The 19,949-nt window shown below is 38.8% G+C and overlaps 1 protein-coding gene across 1 annotated transcript in view; it reads right to left on the bottom strand.

Annotated features, from left to right (window-relative positions):
- Window positions 1–19,949, bottom strand: part of FBN1 (fibrillin 1) — a 228,745-nt gene that overhangs the window by 20,912 nt on the left and 187,884 nt on the right. Inside the window, exons 44-54 of the mRNA XM_063091977.1 lie at window positions 18,549–18,671; window positions 14,664–14,789; window positions 12,573–12,689; window positions 11,633–11,761; window positions 10,939–11,058; window positions 8,397–8,522; window positions 4,441–4,590; window positions 4,023–4,088; window positions 3,641–3,757; window positions 2,083–2,202; window positions 410–532 (exon numbers count right to left, since the gene is read on the bottom strand). Coding sequence (XP_062948047.1) covers window positions 410–532; window positions 2,083–2,202; window positions 3,641–3,757; window positions 4,023–4,088; window positions 4,441–4,590; window positions 8,397–8,522; window positions 10,939–11,058; window positions 11,633–11,761; window positions 12,573–12,689; window positions 14,664–14,789; window positions 18,549–18,671 — 1,317 coding nt within the window. The remainder of the gene's footprint in view (window positions 1–409; window positions 533–2,082; window positions 2,203–3,640; window positions 3,758–4,022; window positions 4,089–4,440; window positions 4,591–8,396; window positions 8,523–10,938; window positions 11,059–11,632; window positions 11,762–12,572; window positions 12,690–14,663; window positions 14,790–18,548; window positions 18,672–19,949) is intronic.

The raw sequence follows: 19,949 nt of genomic DNA, 5'->3' as shown, positions 1-19,949 counted from the left end.
CTCTGAGCATTTTGTGTATATAACCACCATAGCATTTATCACACTGTATTATGATTATTTATTTACATTTCTCTCAATCTCTTCAAGTTGAACTTCTTGAGTGTGGGGAAATGTCTTTTGCTTTTTAAATATCTTCACATCTTGGAGAATAACTGGCATGTCATGGTCACATCCTGCAGAGTAAAAACTAATAAAGGATCTGCAGTGCAGCTCTTGACTCAGCTTGAGGGTGTGTCAAGCTACAATTTAGGGGGAAAGGTGGCAGTGAAAACCCCTATATTGTCCATGGACTATATATGTTCCCCAATTCCCAGTCCTCCTCTACTAATGGAAGTTTTACAGGGACAGTTCCCATCACAGATAGAGTTAGAGCTCTCTGGCCTGGATGACCTTGAATAGGATGTCTCACCTTTGCACATCCTCCTGTCTTCTCTCAGAACATATCCAGCAGGACATTTGCATTCATATGACCCGTAGGTGTTTACACATCGGAAGGCACAGAGCAAAGGATTCTGGGCACATTCATTTATATCTGCAGCAGAAGGTAGTAAGAAAATAATGGATCACGGACATCAGCAAAGGAAACGGAACCTAGTTTTCTTAAAAGTTGAAATGCTTCATTGTCATAAACATGGATGGACCAAGCAGTCTTTGATTTCCAGAAAGTTATAAAGTGAGTTGGTTATTTTATAGTCAGTGTAAGTGGGCGACCATGTATCCTGGTTCCCTCCGCACAGTCCTGGATTATGCTTGTTATCCTGGTATAAGTATTAATGGTTATGTAGGTGGATGAGAAATTTCAGCACACTCTACATACAGGGGACTTTTCTGAGATTCTAACTTTGAAGGCTGAGGTTGACCGTTTGGCACTCCCTATGGTTACATGAAGTGGGGATCAGTTTTATCCCATTCACCTGAAACAATAGTCAGGACAGAAGCTAATCCCTCCAGTGTTGTCACTCACCTCCCCTTCCCCATACAAAGAGGCTCCTGTGAAATAACAGTGATTCTTCTGCCCAAGCAAATGGTGTTCTGGAATATCTTACACTTACAGAGATACTTAGTTCACAAAGATGCCCAGGTGCAGGCCTTTGATAGATAGAAAAGACTTTACCGTTAATAGAAAAACGATTTTTTTATAGGTTTTATAGTTTGGAGCCATCAGGATGTGTTTTTGAAAAGCAGGGTCAAAGCAGACCACCTTGATTATCATGTTGCTCCCCAAGGCCAAGGATGCTGACTGAGAACATGAGTGTGAGCCCAGGTCCTGATTTAGTCACAACTTTTAGAGATTCGCCAACTCTGACAGTGGGATTTGACAGGTCCTATCTCTGATAAGAGGTCACTTCAATACCAACTTTACCCTCTACCTTCACCTCCCCTTCATTCTTTTCTTAGACCAGTGGATCCCAACCTGAGAATGTATCGGCTCACCTGGAGGGCTGCTGGGCCCCATTCTTAGAGCTCCTGATTCAGGAAGCCTGAAAATTTGCATCTCTAACAAGTTCCCAAGTGATGCTGGTGTGACTGGTCCAAGGACAAACCCTTTGACAGCCACTGTACTAGACATTCTCACCCCTTTCCTTCTTTCCATACATGCTACCAGGCTTACTGATGGACAGTTTTCAGATGCTTATTTAGTACAGGCCACCTCTTTTGCTGTGGCTGCCTCCAGAGGGCTACAGAATCGTGGTGATCATCTCAGTTCTCATGGATGTTTCTATGAACGGAAAAGAAGAGAAAAAGAGAGGAAAAAAAAGGGAGAATGGAAGACAGAGAAAAAGAAGGGAAAACAGAGAAGAAGAAAGAAGGTAATAAGCAGGGCAGGGCTTGTATCCAAATATAAGTAGTAGGGAGACACCAAAAAGAATTCTGTGTGATAGGAAGCGTGACTTGTGCCATGAGCCATCTACATCTTTCTTGGATACTCCCTGCAGAGAGGAAATGAAGGAGTGGCCCATAAGGCCCAGATGTTCTTTAATCTTTACACCCTTAGTGGTATTTAATATTAAGTACTGTAATCAACCAACTCTTCCCATGACCAGTACATGTAACCAACTATTCTGTGCTTAAGACGTTTACCTTCACATGTCATCATTGGACCAGGCTCAAATCCCTCCTCACAGGTGCATTCAAAACCTCCAATCACATTCTTGCAGGTTCCATTTCCACAAGGGTTGCCCACAGAGCATTCATCAGTATCTGCAAGTGACAGGGTGTCCCCAAAATACGAACTGAGAAAAAGAGGGCTTGGACTCAGATAACACCTTTCATTCCATCAAAGCACTTTAATCTGTAATATCTGTTTAATTCTCATTCTGTGCTTGCAAGAAAGGAGCATGCATGTCTTCTTAACACAGGTTCATAGCTGTAAACCTTGACGTGCTCAGTGGCAGTGACAGTGACAGCAACAGTGCCTGGACTTCTTGCCCTTACAATGGTGAGAGTTTCTCCACCACCCCCTCCCCCACACGTTATGAAGAAGTAAATCTACGAGGAGCTGATGCCCTAAGGTTTAGAACAAGTCTCCTACCACCAGTCAAAAGTTTCTGCTTGTTTAGAGCTAGAAGCACATCTACAGTTTAGCCTGGAGATGTCATTACTCTCCAAGAAGCCTTAAACATGATGGATTTTTGCCAGATATAAAATAGAAGACTAAACTTACACAAAATAAAAGACCAAAGGTTAAGAAAACTTAGTATTCTGGATAAAATCAAGATTCAAGTAGATTTTGTTAATTCTGTTGAAACCAGATGGTTTACATTAGACAGAAGAAAGGCTAGAAAAAAATATGTGTAGGGTACAATCTCTCTAAATAACCATGGAGGTAGAACAAGAAGAGGCTTAAAAACCAGATCTGCCTTCTCACCCATCCACCTGGAACACTTACTGTTCCTATCTTGACACATCCCTTGGGGAGAATGTCTTCCCTTGGGAAAAGAAATTTCTTGAGAAATAACATTGTGTTTTTTAGCTATCTAAGGCACAGAAGAGTAATGGTCTCTCATCAAAGCTTCCATCTGATGCTGTGGTTCTGAAGTCAGAAAATGAACGCAAGAGGATGTGGTGGAGACAGCCCAGGCCAGGAGGCTCGTTTCACCCCCTCAGCTGCCACAGCCATAGCTGGGGCTGAAATCCTCACACCCTGATCCTTGTACGGAAACAGCACTTTCTAATGTACACAGACCATCTCTCAGCATTTATGCCATTATTAATTAGGTTATATTGAATTGCTTTGAAATGCTTAGATAAATAAATGTAATACTTGGATCCAACTTGGAGTAGTGTGAATTAAGGGTCACAGGTCAGCCATAGGAGCCATTTTTTGAAATTTTAATAAGAGGGTTAAAACAAGAGGGATTTGCACTGGGTACACAGCCTTCAAACATATCCAGTGTCTGTCTTCTCCATTAGATTGTGAGGTTCATGCAAGGAAGGACCCTGTCTGCTTGCCTCTCTGCTGTCACCCCAGAGCCTAGCACAGTGTCTGGCACATGGTCGTGATTCAACCAGTGTTCTAAATGATATGGCAAAGCTTACTTAAGTCCCGCTTTAGTACTTATGCTTCCTGGTGTGAATGCTGTATAGCTTAATTTCTAATTTGTAAAATCCCAATGGAAGAAACCAACTAATTACTCACCCACACATTCATTGCCTTCCAGAATATAACCGAAGGGACACTCGCAGCGATAGGAGCCATCTGTATTGATGCACTGCCCATGTTTACAGACATCGGGTTCTTTGCACTCATCCATATCTTAATCAAAGGAGGAAAATATAGCGAATAACAAGGTACTTTAAAAAAACCCACAAAGTCAAATTCTGATCATTTTGGTGTTTAATCAATGAGATATCTAATATTACAATGCAATATTATAGTTGGTATCTACATAAAATGACAAAAAAAGGAGAGCTTAGTTTTTCAAGGTAGAGGTGGAGAAATAAGAATAGCTGGAGAAAAAGTGAAGATGGGCTGGCTGAGAATACTGAGAAATGCTGAGGATCCGGCACAGGCCACTCACCAACTGCTGAGTCATCAGGTCCCACGATGATCCCACTTCCATAGGGACAGATCTGGCGGAAGGCCTCTGCAGTGAAGACACACACTCATTAATAGGCAGGCCAATGGCGATGAGTCACGGGGTTCTCCTCAGGTGTTTTAAGGCAGCCAAATTGCCACATGCTGCCCATATTGAGAAATGATGAACAGACAAGCCCAGAGACCAGAGGAGTTAACAAGACTCCTAAAGATGCTGTGCCTTCCCCTTGGGCATCTCTGATTCATAATATAATCAAAAAGAAAGTAAGTACCTAGCTCCTGAGATAGAATAATTGTTAACAAACATTCTGATTAGACTTACAATTAAGTTGTCTTATTGTTTTTAAGTCCTATCATCTTACTTATTTCATGGCCCAAAGACAATTGCAGATGACACATACCATCGGGTTCAGTGGGGCACAGCTCGCAGGGATCTCCCCAGCCTTCTCCTTTCAAGGCACAGCAGCATTCCTGTTTGGAGTGATTTCTGGATTTGGGTGATGAACACTTTCCTCCTTCAAACTTTGCGTAACAGTAGCTCATTCGCAAATCTGCAGCATAAATTCATGATATCCTTCAGTTGCTTTCCTACTGAATGTTTATTGCACAGTAGTAAATAAAAAACAATCCACCATGTTAAACGTGTTCTCTTCTCGTTACCACAGCAACACTCCTTAAGTGATTATAATCGTAACTGAGCTAAGATCAGTAAAGTCATGAGTAACTTTTATAGTGAAAACTGATGAACAAATCTATGTGGCTTTAAACTTATTATTTCTCATTTTAGCCAATATTTTAAAATAACCTGACGTGAATAACAAAATCCAATACTGTCAGTTTTCAAAACTGACCTTCATCAGTGACTTCAGGACTGGAACCATCACAGATGGAATCACTCAATGCACATGTTTAGCAAGCACACCAGGAGGGAGTGCTCCTAGTTCTAAAATTTACTGTAATATCACACTTTGTGGCTCCTTGTGTCCCCTAAGCCCTGGAACCAAAGTAAAAGCCCAGATCACAGGCACAGAATAAATCAAGAAGTGGCAACTATGTGGACTGGCAAAAATATGACACAAGGGTCAGTCACTGACGCAGCTACTCGTGGAGCTGCTGGCAACAAAACGCAAGCGGGGCTTTCTGCACATTTGACACACCCACTCACACACAGCTATGTCAATGTTAAATTTTCAACAGGAGCTTGTCTAGCTCAACAGAGAGGCAAGAGAACGGGGCCATGGGTGGGTAGGAGTGGAACAGCCTTTCTTTCAAGGAATACATTTTTTTTTAATATTGATTATTGCTTGGTGACTCCAACCAGGAAGAATGGGACCTATTTCCTACAAAATTCTCCAACACCGCTTGACATAATTTTGGGAACTCACTTTTCCATTTTTTTATAGAACAAATGGGGAGACGCTAAAGTATGAGCTCATCCAGGGGTCTGGAGCGCGTTTTCCCTCATTTGACCTCCAGGGCCTTGCAAGATGCCTCTCTCATTACATGGAGGCTAAAATCTGAAGGTTTTAAGAAAATGCTTTCATATCCATTTTGTACAATTCCTCTTTCTTTATGTCTGACCACCTCTGGCTTTTTCATTCTTTCTTGTCATTGTTTTCCAATCCCAGGAAGCATACTATCGTGGCCACCAATGCATTTAAGACAATTTCACCAGCTTTTATTTCATGACAAAGGAGACAATCAACGTAAGGATAACAGAGTTGCCAAAGAAAAAAAGAAGAAAAGTCTTCATGAATTCAAGTTAAAATATGTCTATCTATTTATCTATTTATTTATCAAGCTCTGTAAGTCAAATTTCGTTGGCCTTCCCAATGAACTTGCTCAACTCTTCATGGCTGCCAACTCTTCCAGATCAATCATCTCTCTAGTTTCTATTCTACTTCCCCATCTGTTATGGCTAGGACCTAACAGACACCTTTCAATGAACTACCCTTCTGAAGGTCAAGAGCAATAAAAGTCAGTCCTTGGCCTGTAGCATGTATGCCACACAAATATTTGCTTTGCTGAGAAACATTCCAATTTAACAAATTATCATTTCTTGCTGGACACCTTTTGGTTTCCTTTATTCTTCAATATTTTGTCACATACAATGTTTTGTATTTATCAGTCGTGTTTTCATTATTTATGCCCACAACTGTCTTAAGGTATAATTCAGTGACTATTCAGCAAATACGGTAAAAACTCTCTTTGTCTTCCAGTGTGTAGTGTTTCTTTTAAACCTAGATACATGTATTTTCTAATATTGGTGTATTAAAATTCTCATACTCTTTTCCTTTAATTGCTGACCTTATTCCAAACCCCAGCCCTGTCTGTCCCACACCACTCTACCCCACCCTGGCAAAAAATCTTGGCATTAGGCAGAGACTCAAATGCATAAAGTTTCAAGTCAGCCTAAGTGACAAATTCCCTTCATTGAACTTTGCAAGTGGGAGTGGCTCATTTACACCTGTGGTCTTCAGTGCCAGGATCTGTCACCTGAGTCCTATGGAATGTGTTCCTTCGAAAACATTATCCATGGTTCTGTGGAATTTTCTCATTTCATGGGCAAAAGAAGTCTGACTCCTAATTTGTCAACTTACAAGAAAAACCCAGCTCTTAAATTCCTGGCTCCAGTAAAATCTGAGCTCTGTGGGAGATTTACTTTTGCTTGTGGTGATTCTCTAGAATTGGTTTATTAACCAAAGATGCCTTGCATTGGGAAAGAGAGCTGTGCTCGCCTATGTACTTTAGGCTACGGTTTGCTAGGATGCCTATTTATCAGTCCATTTGCAAAGAGCTCTTAATGACCTCCTAAATTTCATCAGAACTATGAAAGTCACCTTCCCTGCTTGCATTCCTCCGTTCTGGCTCTGCCTCCTGTAGCTGAGCATGTGGCAGACCTTCTCACAGCTGGGCTGATTCTTCCTGCAGTGTTAGTGTGCTCTGTGACAGGCCAGTGCAAATTGAGTTAATAGCCTACGAGTTTCCTCTGGCCTGCCACATCGGCAGATTCACACCTGGTTTCTCACTGCTCTCTTTCCAAACTCAAGTCAAGCCAAAGGCACACGAAAACAAGGAAGCAGGAGTTAGAATTTATCCGGCTGCTCTGTACCATACAAGCAGAACATCTGTTTGAATCAAGCACCACCCTGAAATCCATGCAGACCTCTCATAGCTACCTAGAAGATCAAACCAACCAGAGAATTCTCAACTCTCTCCTTCCTGCTTCTAAAACAACCAGTTGAAAAGAAAAAAGTTAATCAGACAATTAAATAACAATAATGAGTCTATGAAGGACTCAGAAACTAACAAAGCTTTTTTCACATATTCAATAAGATTGGTCTGGCAGGTATTATTGTTTAAAATGAGGAAACTGAGCTTCCAAAAGATTCAATGACTTGCTCTAGGTTAAAAATGGCAGGGCTGGCATCCCAAACCCAGTTTTTGATAACTTAAATGAAACCCAGTGCCTTTTATTTGGTAATCAGGAAGCAAAAACAAAAGACCACACACACACACTTTCATGCACACACAAAACAACCCCAAAATACCCAACCCCACACCAAAACAACAACAACCAAACAAAAACACTAGTGGAAAAAATAAATATATGTGTTTGTGGGTCCCTCTGCCCCCTTTCCCCCAAGGAGTTCATTAAACTAGTTTGTATAAGTAGACAGCCACATACAATTGCACTGTTTAGAGAAGTCTAAACAGTTTTCTGGGACTTAAGCATACCCTGTGTTATGCTTAAGTTCGGGGTCCTTTTGATTTCCTTTTTTTTTTTTTAATTTGAAAGTCAACCTGGCAAACTCTTGAAAATCTTTACTGCAACAGCGGACGAGTTTTATTCCTGAAAACAGACCATGGCCCAGCAAGAATCCCAGTCAATTTATTTTCTTTTTTCTTAGAGAATTTGTGATGTAAAGAATGGGCAGCATATCTTGGGGGCATCTGGGGTAATCTGCATTTTTTTCTGTCTGAAAGTCTAGGTTTGGGCCCATAGTTTCGCAGGTTCGCCCTTCAGAGGCAGGGAATATGTAGCTGAACGTCCCCAGGCTTTGCTGTTCTGGTGGATCACGGTGACCCCCACTGATGGGCCTATCACCACCTGCGTTCTTAGGGGAGTAACCTACGTGCCAGGACAGTTGTACAAGCAAACATAACTTCATGGATGAGTTTTTAATCTTAAAAGTAAAACGAATCTCTGACATATGGTAATCATTAGACCTCTGGGTGAATAAAAACTCTCCATCTTTCTGTTCACAAAGAATCACAACTTTGCCATGTTTAAAAAATAAGACCACAACAAATAAACACAGAGTAATGAAAGTCCAAAGCCTTCAAAGGCACTTACCTTGGCACCTTCTTCCAGTAGAAGACAAGGAAAACCCTTCTGGACACAGACATTTGAAGCTGCCTTCAGTGTTACTGCACGTGCCCAGGGCACAAATTTCTGGCTCTTCAACACATTCATCAATATCTAAAAGAGTTACGTGTGTCAAAATCAAAACACAAAGGAGACCCCATCAAGCACCAAATGTAAAATGTGGAAGTATACAGTGCCACTGAGTTTCAAAACTCTCACAATAATGAAGATATTTTCCTGCATCTTAATGCTGGGAGTTGAACTCCTAGGTTGCGATGACTTTTTAAAAATTAATTTTGGCAGTTCTTGATGTAAAAATGAAATCCGCAAGTGCCTCCTAAGGGGAGCAATGACAAACTTCTCTTACCTAGACTGAATTGCTTGCCGAATTAGAAAAGTTGGAGTAATTTCACACCACAATAGGCTAGGAAAGAAACTCCAGAGTCCCACTTCACCATTGTACAGTAGGCAGGAACTCTGAGATTTTAACCACGTTAACAGTGAGTCACTCAATGTGAGACAGAGACCTTTGAACGAAATTTATTCCCCTCTACCCATCCACAGAGCTTTTCCCAGTACCCAATGCTATATAGCCCTAAAACTATGAATTTTACAAGGACACTAACACACATGAAAATAAGTATAATCCTATGTAGTACAAAATAAAGATAACAGAGACGATGAGGCTCCTAACTTTGATTTGCAGGTTAATTTTTCTGAAGACAAAAAAATACTATTTCATACAGGCTGTAGTTTTTCTTTTATCATACAGATAACATGAACCTGATAAACTTAGAATTGTGGCATGTTTTCTTTAGTATATTAATATATCCTAGTTCCTGTAAAGGGGTGGTTAAGGATAGTCGTGGTGACGTTTGAATGGCTTGGGGTAACCATGTGTCCTTGTTTATCCGGGAGAATCCAGCCAATGTCTGTTGACCTGACTTCATTATTAATACTGCCCTTTTTCTCTTTCGAAATTGTCTTGGTTTGATCAATAAATTGCATGACCACCCTATTTATGAAAAATAAAGTATGGCCACTCTATTCTGACAAACTCACCTATCTTTTCCTCTGACTTCAGCAGGAATTTGTAGTGAATAAAATGGTAAGTCTTAATTCTGAGCCATGCTATTTTTATGGAAATAGTTTTTTCAACAAAATACAAAATATCTCTTGTATCTTGGGGCTCTTTATTTTCACATGTTTGCACAAAGAGTTCTATCCATACCAAAACATATTTGCATTATACAACTTTATTCCCAAGAGGTCCAACTAAGGAAAACTTAGGAAATTAACTCCATTATCTTGACTTAATATTATAAATATCACACTACGGGTATTTTAGAAATGCGCAATGCAAAATGATTCTCTTCCTGCAGAATGCAAAGTCAGCTTCTTCATCACTGGATTATTAGGTTGCATTTATAATTGTGTCATGTTCCGTGAGGTTTATTAATGAATCAAAACTGCTGTCGATGATCGAATTTCTCCATTACCACATTCCCTCCATTCTTAAATCCACCCTTTTCTTAAAAGTAAATTAACTTTTGTACAAATGCTCAACTATTTTTTTGGTTGTTTTTATCATTGCTGTTATGATTTTTTTCTCTTACGGTAGAAATTAGCCTGGAGATGACAATTTCTTAAGAATGGAGCAAATATTGTAGAATGGTCACATTTATGACCATTTGGGAAGCTGTTTTTCTTTCTATATATCTCCATTCAGTTAATTTTAGGGGAATTATGCATTAATCATGGAGTAAATAAAGCCAATTTTTAATAAAAGTAAAATAACACTTTTAATAAGTTGCATTTAGATTTTACTTTGATAAAAATGTTTTCATTTAAAATATTATCATTTGACTGTAATTTAAGTTGGACACATAATAAAATTTTTCATTGATGATATTAAAAGTGTAGAAAATTCTCACTCATTGGGGATTAGAGGCAGACCTTTCCTTTCAACCCTACTTATTTATGAAGTGCTGGCAATTAATTTCCATTGCTTAATGTGATGACAATATGTGTTGAGATTAAAGGAATGCAATACTATAAAATTTGCTGAGAATTTATTTGTAATAACATTTCTACTGCTCTATAGGTAAAAACAACACAGACATATTATATAACCACGTTCATCCAACCTTGAATGTGGTCACTTAAAGATTTTAACTGGAATCAGGAGCTATTTTTAGCCGCAAGCTATTACCACTTCAATACCTGTAATTCAGGAATACTGGCAGTGCGACACAGCATTCTCACAAGCTGTATAAAAGCACAATGAAAAAGCACCAGAGTCAAATGACCAGCTGTCTGCATGGAGCAAAACACTTCCTCAGAGATTAGCATGAGAATTAGCTGCTCTTCTCTTGCCAGGAGGATGAGACCGTAAGTCATACCCTCTGCCCTTGTGTTTGTTTCTGATAAAGTATTTCAAAATGAAGACACCATGACAACAATTCTCATTATGGCAAATCCAGTGCAGTGACTGATACTGCTCATTCCCAGACACTGGTAGCCCTCCTACCTTCACATTTGTCATTCTGCAGACTGTATCCAGGTGGGCAAATGCATCTGTAGGACCCATCCAAATTCTGACAGGTACCTGGTGCACATTTTCCAGGTTCTAGAAGACATTCATTGATATCTGCAAAGAAAAGGAAAAAAGAAGAGGTTCCCACTGGTACGATTTCCATCAAACAATTAAAATACAAAGAAACTGGAATTAAATCAAAGAAATACATAAAGCTAATTAAAGTCCACATAATTCCACCATGAAGAAAAATAAGTGACTCAATAAAAATAAGCCTTATCAGCTTTCAAAACTGTGCAATATAACAACCCTATTTTATATTTCCTACTGCTAATTAAATACTTCCAGAAAAGCGTGGCATGTGAAAAGTCAGTGAGTATGAAGATTTTAAGGACACCCAAAAGAATATATAAGAACTTACTACAAAGATATTTTAAAGAAAAAATATATAATTTAACTGTTTAACTGTCAAATTTAACAGTTTAACTGTTCTGAGTACAATAACTTAATGTTTAAAAATGAGGGGAAAAGCGATTATATATGTAACAAGTACAAACAAAGTCTTTATAGGCAGGATTAATGTAATTCTACTCTGATTTTTCCTCGAAGCTTCCAGAATAGACTGCATGATTCTGGGAGTGGTTCCTGGGAGAGTTCTTTCCAGGGTCTTTCCACACCCTGCACTCACCCACACAGGTCCTCCCGTCTGGAGCCACCTCGTAACCTTCATTGCACTGACACTGGAAGGACCCCACGGTATTGATGCATTGGCCATTTCTGCAAAGGTTCCCATTTCCAGTTGCACATTCATCAACATCTGCCAAAAAAAAAAAAAAATCCTTTGATATATTACAAAGAAAATGTCATAATCCCATCAAGGATCAAAACCTTTAATGAATTTCGGTGGCCTTTGTTGGCCCAGCCAAACAGAAGAAGTTCCAATGAAGATCAGTTTGTAACAACCGACCTGGCTTTAAGCACCTACGCAAATCTAACCACGAGGTTACATTATTATATTAGAGACTGATAATCTACCCTTGAATTTTTTATCAGTTGCACTTTGATCCTCCATTAAATTTTATTTTTAAAAGCTGAAACTGATTTACTAATACACAGTTCAGCTGAGGGCATTATTTACTATTCTTGCAATTAGAAGTATATAAAATTAGGCTCTAGCACAATACAAAGTTTGGTTCATCACTTTTGCCTACCATGTTTTATACGGGGGATTTTATAGATTCAATAATTTATTTCTTTTAAGAGAAGCTACAGTGAAACATCTAGACAAGAAGGTCTATATTATTCCTGAATCATGTAATTTCTGCACAATCACTTCTGTATATTTTAAAACTTAATTCCATTTATTTTGAAATTTATTTAACTTGCAGCAAAGTAGACATAAAAATTACAGCTGCTGATGAGCATTTCAATAAAAGTAATGGATATAGTTATTATATTTGACATTTAATTAGCACATTATATTTGACAAGTTTTGTAATCAATTTTTATGGATAGGATGGTGTATGTTTAGAAACAAAAAGACAGCAGGTGCACTGGAGATAATGCTAATTATAAAGAACAGATATAAAACTGACTTCCTCTGGGGAGGCACTATTTTGAACACGCACCTATACAGTCATTGTTGTGAGAAAGGATGAAACCATGATTGCAGCGGCAGTTGAAGGAACCAATCGTATTTCGGCAAGTTCCGTTCCCACAGGCATCTCTTTCACACTCATTTATGTCTAGGAGGGAGAAAGGCCGAAGAGAAACAGAATTATTAATGGCAAAAGTGGTTATGTGGTTACTGGGGTAAAAGGGCATTTGGGGGTTCACAAAGTCTCATATGCAGACTGCGAACTCCTTGATATTGGTATTAGCTCCACCCGTGTAGCTCCCTGTGTGAAGCCAGAATGAGGCCAAGTTCTAAACCTTGGGAATAAATCGCTTCCTTGGTTGACACGGGAAAGGAGTCAAGCTGAGGACATGAGAACTGGACAAGAATTACTTTATTCTGTTTCCTTCTAGCATTCTCCACCCTTGCCACTTTTCTCAAATATATTTTCACTTGAAAATGAAAAAAATTCTCTGTGCATCTGGGTCTTGATTTGTTGCTACCTTTGGCAATCTTCAGCCTTTAAGATTCTTGCTCCAATTTACAAAAAAGTACTGACTCACCCAGCATCCGCACACTCAGCAACAAAATAACTTAGCTTCCTAACTCACCTGCATTTTAGACATCTTTTCCTTTTTCCCAGTCACCCCTAAAAACACACGGCAACTCTGCCAATGATGACTTATCTCACTCTTCTAAACTACCCAGTGTGACGGTATTGAATCTGGCTCTTTTCCTACACTCTTCATTCTTATTTGTCTTTTTAATGGTCTATGCCTTTTTTCTTTGATTTTTTTGTAAAGCTATTCTGGCATCTTACATGTCTTTGCATCTCACCACGGCAGCTAGCATCTTTCTTATGAAGATTAGGTGTACATTATATAAAGAAGGAAATAAAAAAATTAAATAGAAGAAAGTTGATACTGGTTTGAAAGAATGAGACACACTGAGGAGGCACAAGGCTGAAGGGAGAGAGAGAGGGAGTGTAAGGTAACACCTGAGGACACAAAATGTCAGTATTAGACTGAGGAGTTCTTTTCCCTTCAAATTCTGGACATGAAGATAAATTATCTGTGATCCTGAATCAGGAAGCAATTGATGATCCCAAAGTGACTCTAATGTGTGTGTGGTTGAAGTCTACATCCAGGCGAGTCACTCTGCCAGCAATCAAGAGCTTCTGTCTCAATTCCTTTTCAGCCAAGCCAGTGAAGTTTTCGGCAGGGCAGGTTCTTTGTTAGGAAGTTCCAGAATATTCAGACGGAAGGAGAAAGAAGGTTGGGCAGAGTCTTGTGGCTATACAAGGGTTAGCTGCCCAGTGATGAGCAGAGCTGATTTTGCTCCTTTAATTTAAAATGTGTTAACTCTCTGGAGAAGATAAAACTTTATGAGACTGTTCCCTAATGAGTGAATCCAGTTACAGCCAAAGGCAAGCACGTTAAACATCACTCTATTGATTGTTCTTCCAGCTGTGAAACTAATTCATGTTCTTAAAGTCCCCCAAAGACTTACATGATATTGTTTTAAAGTAGAAAAAGAAAGGAGAAAATGATTGACCACATATTTGAAGTTTATTCTAAATTAGCTTCCTGACAGAACTCAAACCAAGGAAGAGATTTAAAATCTTGAGCTCTTTTACTTCTAGAAAAATGATTCTTAACATTTTTTTTTTTTTATCCTTTGTAGGATTTGTAAATTTCTCTTTGAAGATCTGGTACAAACTATAGACCCTTCTTAAAAAATGCTGACACTCACACTCAAAAGCTGAATTTTAATCCAGTAATATAATCCTACATAAATATTACAAAAGTATAATAGGCCATTAACATTAATAAAATTAATTTTTATTAATATCTTTTTCAATTTGTCCCTTAGTCAAAAGTTTTTCTGAACTGACAGCCAATGAATATCAAAGAAGAGGTTTATTATGTTCAGATTGCCAAAGATTAAATGGGACATTACTGCTGTTTACCTGCCTGTGTTTTTATTTTCTAAAAAGCAAAACAATTTCTAAAAGCCTTCGTATTAACTGTCATACATATTCAGATGGAAATGAATTTTTCAATAGGATATGAAGAAGAAAATGAAATGATAATCACATACGTACCCAAACACATAGTTTGATCAGCATTTGTTTTAAAACCAGTGTGGCAAAGGCAATAAAAGCTTCCAACGGTGTCAATACACTGTCCATGGCTGCATATATTGGGGATTTCTTGACATTCATTGCGATCTGTAAATACAAGGCATCGTAAGCATCTTAAGTGGAAACCTATGAGGGTACTTCAAAAAGCTCATGGAAAGATTCATATAACCTTCAATTCTATTTTTCCAAGAACTTTTCGAAGTACCCTCATAGGAGACAAAATCTAATTGAATAACTAACTTCTAGGTGTTGTTCTCAGGAGAAATCCTAGCTCTAGATTAAGTTAGTAAAAGAGACACTGGTATTTTATTTTTGCCTCAAAATTGGTTAAAACTTACTCTCATTTACTGGGCATATTCAGAATATGTTAACAATACATCAAACAATGAAAAACAGAGGCAGTAATCAAAAAATGTTCTAAAAGATGAGAAACTTAGAAGGGCAATGGGAGAGAAAGACTCACACTGAGAGGCTTTTCCTTTTGATTACCTGTTTAAGTAGCATCACGGACCGTGGAATTAATTGGAGTGTTTTGTCTAGTCAATATTTGGTATTTCAAGTCATGGACACTTCATGGGCCTCCTTTGGGAATTTATATCAAAGTCAAACAAATCCCATTGCTGACATTACATTTTTCTTGACGGACAACCCACATTGTCCCTTGTTCAAGCTTCACCTCACTGTTTTGTCTTATTCCTATAACCTTCTGTTCTGTCTTGTCCAAGTCTTCATGTCCACATATTCCTTTTGGCACCTGGCAATCCTAACAATATCTCTTTTAACTTATATTCATGCAAAGGAAAGGCTCCTGCTTGCTTCTGCCAGTCTTTAAGCTCTAAATTATATTTATCATTGGCTGAATCTTTGTTGCTTTCCTGCAATCTGGTTATCCGAGGGGCAGAATTTAATGCATGAATTCACAAGTGACATACTTACATACCTACTTATGTCTCTAATTTTTTAAAGCTCTCAAAACTCTATCCTGATTTTCCTACCATCACAAAAGAAAACAAAGAGAGTGCTATCTTTGCTGCTGATGCTGTAGACTACACAGCACCCCGCTCCTAGATGAATAATTCAGACTTGCTGTTTGTCTGTCCTGTTTACTGAGAACACAGCATTTGGGGATGGGCACATTTCGCTGCACAAAGCAACCCTGCCTGTTCCAAAAGACCAGATATCTTCTCCATTTCATGCGTTCAGGCTGCCATTTTTATGATCACCTCCTACTAAAGCTGATGAATTGCCATACTGTTTAAAAGTCCCATGTGAGGTTTAGTATATCATTAAGAGGGGACATTGGGATAGAGCAGCTTGGGAGCTACTGCTAGTCTATGTAGATATGCTAGTTAACAAATTATGACTATTCCCATTTGAGAAGATGGATTTAAAATGAGCCAACTGCTTCCCAGGAGAGGCAGAGGAAGTTGATTCCCATTCCCAGATTTAGTGAATGGAGCTGGTCTTGAGGTAGGCTGGGGCTTACCATAACTGGCTCAAACCTTTGGCACTTTCAGGTAGTACTAGATATGGGAGTATGCTGGGAACCAGGTCTATCTTATGTCTGGGTTCCACAAAGAAAGAGCACTAAGGATCTTCTTAGAAAGAGCTCACCAGTTAGGAATTTTCTCTTCAGTATTGCCCTATCTCATGATGGTTCTAAAAAAGGAAAGATAAAATATGGTGTACATTGAGGTTCTGTTGGTGAAAGAAAAAACAAGTCTGGAGAATACAGTTGTGAAGTTCTCAGCTTGTCCTGAGACCAGAAAACTAGGTTTGTACAAGCACCAGGATTTGAACTCTCAGGATGTTATCTTTGAGGCTGGGATAGTGGGTTTGAACATGCTACTGGAGAAACCCAAACAGCCAGCAGAGAGAGAGGCGACCATGAGGAAGTGGTTGGGAAGAAACTGCCTCTTGTCTTTAGCTGGGTAAGACATTTCAAGAGGGGCTGTGTTTGCTCTCAGTGCTCAGCTCCTGAGTAAGCTCAGACTAGCGTACTGAGCATAGATACCTAATTCTTCTCTCATATCTCTCAGCAACAATGTGGGTGCTATGGACAGCTATGATTTGGGGTTTGAACTGATGTATTTATGAATTCAAATAAAAATTTTCTGAGAGAAAGATTTAGTTCTTTTCATTTTAAATACGGGCAGAGAGGAGTACTTTGCAACATGCCTGAGAAATGCCACATATAGGATAGCATTTAAAAATACTTTAAAAGATTTTAAAGGATGTAAATGAAGAATTTTTTTTTCCAGAATAGTCTTTAACGCTAGAGGCTGAATAGTTGCAAAACGCCAATACATTGTCTTTCTTCTTGAGGATTTCAATGAATGAGAGAAATTGAGCTTTTGGCTTGATTTAACTCATCCACAATACTTACTGTGGGTAACACAGGATGCATTTTATGTATGTTAATGTTCTACAGGAAAATGTGAAAGGGCTTAAGCCCCAGCAGGCTATGGCTGGATGTCTTGTCTTGATTTATAAATAGTTCTGTCCCACTTCTTGCCTGAGTGTGAAATGGTGTGAAATGACACATTCTATACTATCAGAAATTCTTTATTTTAAGTGGAATTATTCCACCAGTTCCAAAGAAATATAAATTAAGAGCAAAATGCAGGGAAGTGGTATCAATGCCAAGTTTCACTAAGGTATTGTGGTTCATATCAGAGACGTCCCCACTTTTCCTGTCCTGGATTTTTAATACATGGATAACAACAGCCCTGTTGACAAAACGCTAAATACTTGCACATGTTCCTGTAAACTCAACAAAATAAGTCTTGATTCTCAAAATGATTTTTTGTTCTGCTATTACACCCTCTTCCCACCAAGGTCTCATAAAACAATGCAAAATACCCTACAGAGAGCAGTGCACTTCCTACCACTTAATCACTGGTAGGCAAGGAAATCCAAGGGAAATCTAACCATGTTCTCCTGTGTTGTTTCATTCACAAATGCATAAAATATCCAGGAAATGAATCTAAGCAAAATAACACATTCTTCCTGACCTCTTTGCTAAATATACAATGATTTATAATTACTTAAAAACACAAGAAAATCATTCTGAGGTATTATTTTGCTTCTGGATTAAAACACCAGTGTTTTAATATTCATACCACTGGCTACAAAATACCATCAGATACTAACTTTCCTTTTAAGTTAATAATACACCCATACTTCTTATTTCTACCACATCCCTGTCTAAAGTGAACAACAAACAAAAAATCTAACCTGTAGAGGACAATTTCTCATTTACTGTAGGTGATTTATAGCTAACAAAAGGTTATTATTTTTTGCTGCCTTCAGTGAGTGATCTTTTGTCTGTGAGACACTTACAAAGAAAAGCAATGCTGTTGGTTGTTTTTTCAATTCATGCAGGTTAAGCTGGCCCAGCTCAGGAGACCTTCACTGTCTAGATTTGGAATATGTAGCCAAGAGGGTGAAAACCTCACCTGCTTAAGGGGAATTATGTGGGAGGAAAAAGAATGTATTTGGTCCTGAACATTGGTTAGGGAGGAATGTGCATGTGCACCCTCATGCATATGGGGGATGGGTATTTGCCGGTTGGGCAGCAAATAGGCAAAAAAAAAAAAAAAATCTATTTATATAAATGATTTACTTCTTGTTTTACAAGCATCTCATCTATCAAGAGAGAAAAAAAAGGTAAGTATTTAGACATTTGAACAATGTTCCTTTTTTTCCCATTTAGTTATTAGAGTTCATCGATCTAAGTCTTAACTCATGTATTCTTTAGCCTGTCTCGAAAGAAATCCAGGTATGTGTAGCCTGATGGAGATGACCTCATGGGTGGGCTTGTCCAGCCAGTGGGGCACTACGTACCGTTGCACTGTCCGGTGGAGGTGAAGCGGTAGCCAGGCTTACAGTCGCAGCGGTAGCTGCCCGCAGTGTTGATGCATTCGGCATTGCGCTGGCACACTGGGCCATTCTGACACTCGTCAATATCTATGAGCAGAAGAGAATTTAATCTGAAGAAGAACAGAATCTGGTGTCGAGTCAACAAAGCCTCTCACATAAAAACAGATTTACACTGTCTTATTTTGACTGGTTCTATTGAAAAGACAACACAAATGTTGATAGCTTTGCTCATCATTGCCAGAACTTGGAAGCAACCAGGATATCCTTCAGTAGGTGAAGGGATAAATAAACTGTGGTACATCCAGACAATAAAATGTTATTCAGCACTAAAAAAGAAATGAGCTATCAAGCCATGAAAAGACATGGAGGAAACTTAAATGCATATTACTAAGTGAAAGCATGTAATCTGAAAAGGCTACATACCGTATGATTCCAACTATATGACATTCTGGAAAAGGCAAAACTATGTAGACAGTAAAAAGATCAGTGTTTGCCAGGGGTTGAGGGGAGAGAGGGATGAATAGCAGGAGGACAAAAGATTTTCAGGGCAGCGAAGCTACTCTATGATACTACAACGGTATATACAGTTATTACAAATTTGTCCAAATCACAGAATGTACACCACCAAGAGTGAGTCCTAAGGTAAACTATGGACTTTGGTGATTATGATGTGTCAACTTAAGTCCATCAGTTCTAACAAAGGTACCACTCTGGTGGGGGATACTGATGATGGGGAGGCTGCGCGTATGTGGGGGCAGGGGTATATAGGATATCTCTGTACCTTCTTAATTTTGCTGTGAACCTGAAACTATGTTAAAAAATAGTCCTTTCTTTCTTTCTTTTTTTTTTTTAACAAAGAGAGAGTAGGAGACTAAAACCCCATTATATAAATTTTCTACTTTGGTAATATTACTTATAAATACAAGTATTTGATTTATGACCACATATGGACTCTAATGATGCTCATGTCTAAACAAAAAACTCAAGAAACTCAGCTGTTAGGTCCAAGACTTGATATGGGGACAGACTGTTTTCCTAGGAAGTCTTGTATCTACTCATAGCCCGAGGATTTTATGACGCAATAAGGTTGCTTTTGTCTGAAGGGTTGTAAAGTCTGTAGAGCAGAGTGTCTCAAACCTTAAGGCACACACACATCACTTGGGATCTTGTTAAATGGAACATTCTGATTCAGCATGTCTGGGGAAAGGCCCAAGACTCTGCATTTCTAATAAGCTCCTGGGTGATGCAGGTGTTCCTGGTTTGTAGATAGCGCTTTGAGCTGCAGGGCCATAGAAACTCCTGCTTAAATTACTGCCACAAGACAGTGAAATCAAGGAAAACTAATATGGGAGGATGCACACAAAA

The sequence above is a fragment of the Cynocephalus volans genome, chromosome 3 (assembly GCF_027409185.1).
Source record: "Cynocephalus volans isolate mCynVol1 chromosome 3, mCynVol1.pri, whole genome shotgun sequence".
Classification (NCBI taxonomy): Eukaryota; Metazoa; Chordata; class Mammalia; order Dermoptera; family Cynocephalidae; genus Cynocephalus; species Cynocephalus volans.
This window is presented reverse-complemented; position numbering and strand designations above follow the sequence as displayed.